Here is a 9,261-nt window from a genome sequence, read left to right on the forward strand (position 1 = left end):
GTGTGGGTTAAGCCGCTGCCTTCGGCTCAGGTCATGATCTCAGGGTCCTGGGATCGAGTCCTGCATCAGATTCTCTGCTCAGCAGGGAGCCTGCTTCCTCCTCTCTCTCTGCCTGCCTCTCTGCCTGCCTCTCTGCCTACTTGTGATCTCTCTCTGTCAAATAAACAAATAAAAACTTAAAAAAAAAACCCAGCTCTATCACTTACTATTTATTTAATCCATATGCCTCAGCTTCCTAATCTATAAAATGGGGTTAACACTAGCACCTTCTTCATAGGGCTGTTATGAGGATGAAATGAGTTAAGATTTGTAAATTACTTAAAAGAGTATCTGTTTCATAATGTTCGTCTACTTGTAAAATTTTAAAAATGTCTTTTAACGGCTCCCCACCTCCTTCTTCCAGGGGTTTCACCAAAAATACCTTCACAAGTTGATGGGGATGGCTAAAAGTATTTATAAGAAGTAGAACAACAACTGAATGTTTGCCTTTATATCCTAAATAACTAAGACAAACCACATAAGTGTTAGAATGTTATGAAAAGAGTATCCAGATTTTTGAACACCTACTCTAAATCTGTTTTGAATAAGCCATCTAAAATTACATTAATCAGTTTATGAAAGTATACCTGCATGTTGCCTGGATTCATAATCAAATTTTGCTTGTTTCGGCATCTCAGCATATATAGCATATAATTCTGTTTATGAATTTAGCTTAACAGCTTTAATGTGAGAACAAGTTGTCATATGTGTATCTTATTAAGAAAAAAGAAGACCTGAATCCAAACATTCTTTACCTAAAAACTTTCATCACTACATTTGAATTTCTGTCTCCCTTTCTCTCCCTGCAACGCTCCCTCCCTCCTTCTCTCTCTCTCTCTCTCTCTCTCTCTCTCACACACACACACACACACACACACACACACACACACACCTGCTGCCTGCCTTTTCTTCCTATGCTCTCAAGGTCAGATGAGGGCTTTGGCAGCTAACAACTCCTGCATTTTCAGATGGAGAAACAGTGAGTAGGTAAAATAAAATTATTGTCTTTTGAAAAATACCCTAACATGCTTGGCTGACAGGTATATCGTGACCTCCTTAGTGAGATGGCAGTGATAGAAAGAAAGCAAGTATGAGCTGGAACTGAAACTGAGCTGCAGTAGAGGAGGCGAGGTGGGGACTGACGGGGAGCTAATCCTCTTGCCCTAGTCGCATCTGTAAAGCAGAGAAGTCTTGTAAATCACCCTGATTAAAGGTGCAAACTGGGACCTGCTATGATAGGAAGCCCAACATGGTAAGTGTAAGTTACCAGGTACTTCCAATACCCTTTTAAATGGGTGGGTAGCCAGTGGTAGGTTGCACATGGTCTGTCTTCTGTAGCAGTAAACCAAGCCAGATGCTCCTTGGCAGAACTGCCAGTATGGGCAGGGTTCCGATTATTGGAGTGAAATGGAATGTTAATCGATAAACCAAGGAAGAATTTAGTTATATTGACTAGATAAACATGACAGAAGATATTCAGAGTCTGAGGGCTCTCCCCAGGCACATGGGACACTGAGCCTATTGTAATAAGTTCCTGGCGATTTCCACTATGATTACATTCCAACTGAAGGCCTGTTCGGGTTGGGCACAGCATGGAGGTAGCTGTTTGCAGGCTGAGGACATCAACTGAGAGATGGTGGGAATGACAGTGAGTTCGTGTCACATTCACTCACTTATTCATTTCTTTGTCTTATATTTACTGAACATTTATAAGATACTATACCTATATTAGGTGTTGAAATAGAGTGCTGAACAAAATGGAAAAACTTTCCTTTCTTGTCATGAACATGGACATGTCCTCCCTACTATGTATAAGGGAGAAAGACATTAAACAGATAATCACATAAATAAGTCTATAATTACAAACCATAAAAAAAGTTTTGAAGAAAATATAGAGGGTGCTAACAGACTTAAACAGGAGAAGCTATGAAAAGCCTATGAAACTCAGGACTCAATCTTCAGAGTTTTCTTCCACTGAAGTCTTAGTCCATTAAAATTAGCTGTGTGATCCAAAGGAATAATTGGTAAGAATGTTTAGTGGTTCATCATGAAGGTGATTAAATATTGATATTGATCTTGTGTTTTGGAACAATTTAATATAAGGAAAAATCCTTTAATTTTTAAACTAGGTGTGCATAAACAGATTAAAAAGCGAAGAATTCCTGTGAAATATAAGAAACAATCATTTAAGCATATGTTGTTTGGTCTCCAAGGTCCAGACAATTTTAACTATAATACTCATAGTCTGAACAATATATTATGCCAAAGAACTACTTGTGCTTTATAACAGCAGCAGATCTATATGTTTTTCTGAACTTAATGAAAAATAGTAACAGAGCAAAAGAGAAATCTGGGTGCAAGTTAATCTAGATACCGAAAATGTTCTTAAAATCAACATATGGGGAGAAGGGGGTGGGATTATGGACATTGGGGAGGGTATGTGCTTTGGTGAGTGCTGTGAAGTGTGTAAACCTGGTGATTCACAGACCTGTACCCCTGGGGATAAAAATATATGTTTATAAAAAATAAAAAATTAAAAAAATATCAACATATGAAGGCACATGCTTCTTAAAGTCAAGTTTTTTCAAAATTCATGCAGTTAGTCATTAAAGCATGAATTCATTTGTGTAAGGAATGCCTACCATGCATAGAGAAGCAGGGTAGAGTGCAAAGACCACTCAAGTAGGTGATCTGGGTTCTAGTCCTTACTCTCACACTTTTTTGCAACACAGCTCTGCATAAATCACTTCACCTTTCTGAATTTGAGTTTTGTCATTTGCCAAGATGGTTGTTGTGAGGTGTGAAGGACAATCAGTGCGGAAGCTCCCTTGATACCTGTGAAGATGTTAAGTAAGTGCAAGGCTTAAAAGGTCCTCAAGGATCTTAGAGCCAAGTGAAACCCCGTTTTCTCTTTGTGAATATTGGCTATAGGCATTTGAACATTGGTTAGGCATGTACTTTAGGGCTAACAATTATTTAGCTTCCTTTATTTTTTTAAAAAAGATTTTATTTATTTATTTGACAGACAGAGATCACAAGTAGGCAGAGAGGCAGGCTGAGAGAGAGAATGAAGGAAGCAGGCTCCCTGCTGAGCAGAGAGCCCAACGCAGGATTCGATCCCAGGACCCTGAGATCATGACCTGAGCCGAAGGCAGAGGCGCAACCCACTGAGCCACCCAGGTGCTCCCATTTAGCTTCCTTTAAACCGGAGAATAGAGTTAGAAAGTGTCAAGCCTTCTACTCTAGGATTAGCAGATCAGTGTTACATGGGAGGACTCTCCCCAGCCCCGACAACTAATGATATTCCTTACTGTATGCAGTTCCTCTGTCAAAAGCTGAGATAAATATCATCTATCTGGGAAATGCCTTCTTACAGACTTAGGTCACATAATACAAATAGGGAGCAAAAGCAGACTGGTTTCTTTCTTAGAATAATCTAGAAGTGAAGCTACTGGACTTGGTTCTTGATACATGTAATGAAATAATAACCTTCAGGAAAGTGGTAACAATTTATACTCCTCTACAATACTCAATTCTCAAGATATTCCTCATTACCAGTTTGATTCACCATTTACTATCTTCCATAAATTAATAACTCAAATCCACAAGATTCATCTATTTTCCTTCCTCCTACAGTCTACTCCTGTCCTGATGTGCTTGACAAGATGGCAAAGGCTGAGTGTTTAAATGTGCCTTCAATGGCTTACTTCTCCTCTTAGGATAAATCCAAACCCTTTAATAGTTTATATGTTCTGGGTGAAGTGGTTTCTTCCTCCTTCTGCAGCCTCATTTCGCACTACCAACCTCCCTCTCAAACAGACCACCTGTCCCTTATGTTTAGGTCTTTGTTTGCACAACATTACTTATGACTGGAGCACCAGATTCTAGAGGGAGCTCAGTATTCAGACAGAATTTCTGACTAGTGACAGCAAAATTGGCCCCCTTCATACAGCTAAGAGTACTGATTTCAAACTGACTACAAAATGACTGTGGCAAATACAATCATTTGATTTGTTAGTCACTTAGGGGAGCAGGTTTTGATATGGGCACTACCTCTTAGAGAGAAGGGGCTTGGGGGGAATAGAGAATGAGGACCTAGAAGAGCTCATTGCTCTCCTACTTCCACCCAAATAAATGGAAATATTTTTCTACACTCTAGTTTTATGAGAGAGCTTTAGAATAGCCAAGAAGAAGGTTTAAAATATTGGCACAGAAAAGTAACTCAAATAGGAGCTATTTATCTTTCATACCTTGTATACCTAGATGGTACACCTTCTACTGCATTGACAGATTAAGCATTTTGATACTGTGATCCAAATTGCTTTAAAACTTGCAATCCATGTTTTTCAAGGGCTCCTAGTAAGATGCTATCATTCCACTGGCACAAAAAATTCCCTTTTAACCAAAATGGTGTACAATGGGTTGATTTTGTCAGTTGAATGTTCTGGCTAACAACATTCTCAACTTCCATACTGTCACTATCCTAGTTTCTCATCATCTGCCTGGCCTGGGCGTAATGGCTCCAACTTTGATCTCAGACCTCTTGCTCAGTACTCCTCAACATAGAGATCCAATAGGCCAGTCTCATCATTTGAGTTCCCGGCTCAAAATTCTTCAATAGTGCTTCTTTTTCTTCTTTTTTTAAAATCACTGCTAGAAAGAGCCCAAGTATTTGATTATAAAACTCCTGATCTAACTGCAGCCTACCTCTCTAGGTCCATCTACTACCCCTTCCCCACATGCTTTCCCTCAATTTTTAATGAACTGGTCACTCTGAGCAACAGGAAGCTTCTGGAACATACCAAATTCTTATACATTTGGGGCGTACTTCCATATATCTTCCCACGCTACTCATCTTTCCCTCTTCACCCAAATACTCCCTATTCTAAGCCTTTTCTCACTTTCCCAGAAAGCTAAGTTCCTCCTTCTCCCATGTTCCTCCTATTCTTCTTACACCTACCCATTACAACAATCAATTTCCATTGGAATCCTTGGTGTGTCTTTCTCTCCATATAATAATGTGCTATTTAGGTATTCTCATGTTTACTTCAGGCACCAGGCTCCAAGTCTAGCACAAAAAAGATGCTCATGAATACATTAAAAATCCTATCTTTAATGTTGAATTTTATAGCTATCTACTTACTATTTATAATTACAGGTGATTAATTACCTAATTAATTATTATTCTCCATCAATTCTGAGCACATTATTTCATTAAAAAATCGAACCTGCTATAACATATGAACTCACTGAATATATAACCTGAAGAACAAATCAATCAGCCATCAAGGTTTTTAAAAACATTTCTACACTTAGGATCTTTTATGAAAATCTGGCAATAGGATAAAGATAAGCTATCTGGACTTTGCCCAAAAGAGTCATTTGGCCCAGGTTTCTACTAGAAGCTATCGCACAGAGTCTTTGAAATTTTACTTACATGGTATAGTGTGGTCTCTGGCACAGGCGTGCCCATGATGTCCTGTCTCAGAGCGTCCATTTGCAAACTAGGTAGCAATGAATAGTGAGTCGGACTATTACTCTTATCGCTCTTCTTTTTAGACTTCTTCCCTGTGTCTTTTTTGCTGTTTCTCTGAAACATGTACTCTTCTTGAGCAATTTTTTCATTGCTCATGTATCGAAGTAGAGAGTTTTCTATATAAAAAAAGAAATACACCAATATAAATATGCAAATATACCAAATATATCACTCTTCCCTGATTGTGCTATTAGATTTCATTTCTGAAATGTAACTTGATTTAATTTATAAAATACCTATATAGTAAAAACATAGAGCATCATAATCATTTGGGATCATAGGGCAATAAGAAATAGCCTACAGATTATTTATCCAAGTTTTATCTCTGGACCAACTATATGACAATCACTGTAAAACTTGAATCAGAAATTCTGGGTGTGCAGCTCATAAAATTTTTAACAAGTTCCCCAGGGAGATCCTGCCAAAAATCGATGACAAACAGTGACCTATAACAGACTAGCATCCTTGGAGAACTTAAAACCCATATTCTGAACCAGAATCAGCAAACTTAATTCATAGAATCTATGCTTAAACTGACAGCCATCACTTAGAACTTCATAAAGCATTTTCCCCCAAGATATCATCATCATATGAAGTCTCAAAACAATGACTCAGTAATAGCATATATATTTCTCTTTTTACTTTTTTCTTGATTAATTCTATAACACAAATGAAGTCAGAAACTAAAATTTGGAAAATGGAATGAATACTTAGATGTAAAGGAAACTGTCAATATTCCTGTATTTACCAACATTTTCTGAAATGTTCACTCCATGAAATAACTGTTAACTAGACTAATGAAGCAGATATTCATGCTTGCTTATCCCTGTGTGGTAAATTCAGCATATCAGCTAGAAGTAACAGGCAAATGGGTTAAATATATTATGAAGGAAGCTTATGAGCTGAGGCCCTATGAATAGTTTTTTGCTTTGTTTTATTTTTTATCTATAACTTTATGGCTCTCTGTTTCAGAAAGCAGAAGTAGTTCACCATATCCACAGCTGGTCGAGTCCCATTTAGTAGTGAGACTTCCAGTGGCTCTCTTTACTGCTCACATCAACAGCAGGATAAGTGAACATAAAAACTTACTTTTGTAGATACTTCATGTGTAGCCCACCCCCAAGTAAGAAGATAACCCTGAACAACAAACAGAAGAGAAAAAAAAGCAAAGTGTTTTTTTTTTTTCCGTTTCTATATGGTTTTCATTAGTCACTGGCCCAGTTTCCATTAGCTTTATTCATGTATGTCAATACCCATTTTAAGATTGTACTAATTCAAAAGTAGTGAGGTTGCATTGCGGACCAATGGGGACTGATCACAAACTCTTCCTATTCTTTGAACTTAATTCTTTTATGCAGTTTCACACTTCTGACCTTGTTTTCCAAATAGTGACTTTGACATAACAATCAGATTTTTATTTTTTTTTTACACTGTACTTATCTGCCCTGAATCCCTTAATAAGAGATATTCAGAGAAGATATCTATTTAATAACATATTAAGATAGTCAAACGTTGGTCTGAGTTGGTTTGGGTGTATCATCAAATCAACGAGAGAATGAAGTTTTCCCCTGAAGCCATAACAACCTATTTAAAGAACATTTAAATTTGCTTTTTGTTCCAACACCCCAGCCTACACTGAAATTCTAGAACACTTACCTCTTCTACTATCTCTCTTCATCTTATTTGGATCTTCATAGTCCCCCACCCAATTATATTCCACTGGCATAGATATAGGTCGTAGCTTGCCTAAACACAGAGAACAAAATTCACATCACATTGTTTTTCTTCCCCATGTCCGCTCATACTTAACACTGATTTTTAGCTATAGTCTGCAAAACACACTCACTCATATGCAACATTATGGTTGGCATTTGTGTAGATGAAAAATGTGTGTTTTGAGCCAGAAGGTGAAACTGCCTGTGGCAACGGGCCAGGTGATAATGCAATCTTAAGGCATCCTTTTATAAATAATAAAGAACAGCCTAGGTTTGCTCTCTTAGGAGCCCCAGACTTTAAGGGTATAGTCCTTTACAAAGAGTATCACTATTTTAGGGATTTCACTTTCTCTTCAGTCACTGGTTCTCTGCCTTATTCTCCAATGCCCAAGTGTCTATATCTTGATAGCTGGTCTCCAAGATAGTAGCCCCTTGTGTTTAACGCGCCTGCAAGGATATTAACCTGCTGTGGCTGTTGGAATGCTACAATGCTGACTTCCCATCTCCACTGCCTCCTAACTCCAGTCACAATATATTTTGGATTTATCACCATGCTTCAGCAATATGGCTGGATTCCCATTTATGGTCTATAGCTTGGCCTACCCCACCCTCAAGCATCTATTTTGCTATTGTAAATAATTCTAGATTCCAGATCCAAGTAATCACTGCATTGGCTGGCCTGTCCTGTTTCCCTCTGTCTGTAGTCTTACTAAATAACATTTTACTTTAGCAAGCAGAACTCATGATATAGACTTCAAGCATAACTTTTTGGTGAGGCTTCAGTTTATTATTTTTGATCAACTTGAAATTCCTGAAGCATAAAAGAGCCTAAGAATATCATAAAGATGTTTAAAAAGCATACCTAGCACAATGCCTCGCATACAATAACTGCTCAATAAATTTTAAATGAATGAAAAGCCAAGACTCACACAGGACTGGATCATAATCATAATAATGATGATTATGATGCACGTGATAATAGTACTAAACATATATATATATATATATATATATATATATATATATATATATAAAATTTACCATATGCCAAAAACTGTCTAAGGGTTTTATAAGTATTAAATTGTTCAATCCTCATAGTTATGAGAAATAGACTATCATTACCCTTGTTTTACTGATGAAGAAACTGAGACAGGTAATGTAACTGGCCCAAGGACACACAGTTGGGAAGTGTGTAGTACCAGGGTTGAAACCCAGGCATTTAAACACTACTTCTGCCGTAATTCGTGGTGACTTCAATATTTATCCTCCAATATTTTGGTTTATCAGTTTCTTGAGGTTCTCTCCTCTACCCACCCTTGTGGTTATATGCTTAACCTGTTAACTGCAAAGGTTGTAATCCTTTCTAGCATTCCATTTTTCAACTACAGTCTTCTTTTTTTAAATTTATTTTTTATTTTCAGCATAACAGTATTCATTATTTTTGCACCACACCCAGTGCTCCATGCAATCCGTGCCCTCTATAATACCCACCACCTGGTACCCTGACCTCCCACCCCCCACCCCTTCAAAACCCTCAGATTGTTTTTCAGAGTCCATAGTCAACTACAGTCTTCTGTATTTTTAGTGCAATCCCTGCAGAACCCTAAGTCCAAATATCCTCCTTCTTAATCTACTGACCCTCCCACCTTCTAAGACCTCTCAGTCACTATATACCTCTTCATCTCCTTCCTTGCCCAGGTAAATTTCATGATCAATTACTATGATCAGTCCATGTATTTAAAAAATTCCATTAGGAGACTTTTAATTCTGTTCCTAAGGAAGATGTAACCTTATTTTTTTTTTAAAGATTTTATTTATTTATTTGACAGAGAGAGATCACAAGTAGGCAGAGACGCAGGTAGAGAGAGAGAGAGGAGGAAGCAGGCTCCCTGCTGAGCAGAGAGCCCGATTCGGGACTCGATCCCAGGACCCTGAGATCATGACCTGAGCCGAAGGCAGCGGCTTAACCCA

At 37.9% G+C, this 9,261-nt stretch overlaps 1 protein-coding gene across 5 annotated transcripts in view; it reads right to left on the reverse strand.

The window, feature by feature from the left end:
* The window catches only part of CNKSR2 (connector enhancer of kinase suppressor of Ras 2), a 280,721-nt gene that overhangs the window by 77,779 nt on the left and 193,681 nt on the right, over positions 1–9,261 (reverse strand). For 3 of the 5 annotated variants that reach the window (XM_059384801.1, XM_059384799.1, XM_059384802.1), the window contains 2 exons: positions 7,232–7,321; positions 5,477–5,691 (listed from right to left, as the gene is read on the reverse strand). In XM_059384801.1, the coding sequence (XP_059240784.1) occupies positions 5,477–5,691; positions 7,232–7,321 (305 nt within the window). The remainder of the gene's footprint in view (positions 1–5,476; positions 5,692–7,231; positions 7,322–9,261) is intronic. The other 2 variants (XM_059384800.1, XM_059384798.1) reach the window with 1 other exon arrangement.

Source organism: Mustela nigripes, chromosome X, assembly GCF_022355385.1.
Source record: "Mustela nigripes isolate SB6536 chromosome X, MUSNIG.SB6536, whole genome shotgun sequence".
NCBI lineage: Eukaryota > Metazoa > Chordata > Mammalia > Carnivora > Mustelidae > Mustela > Mustela nigripes.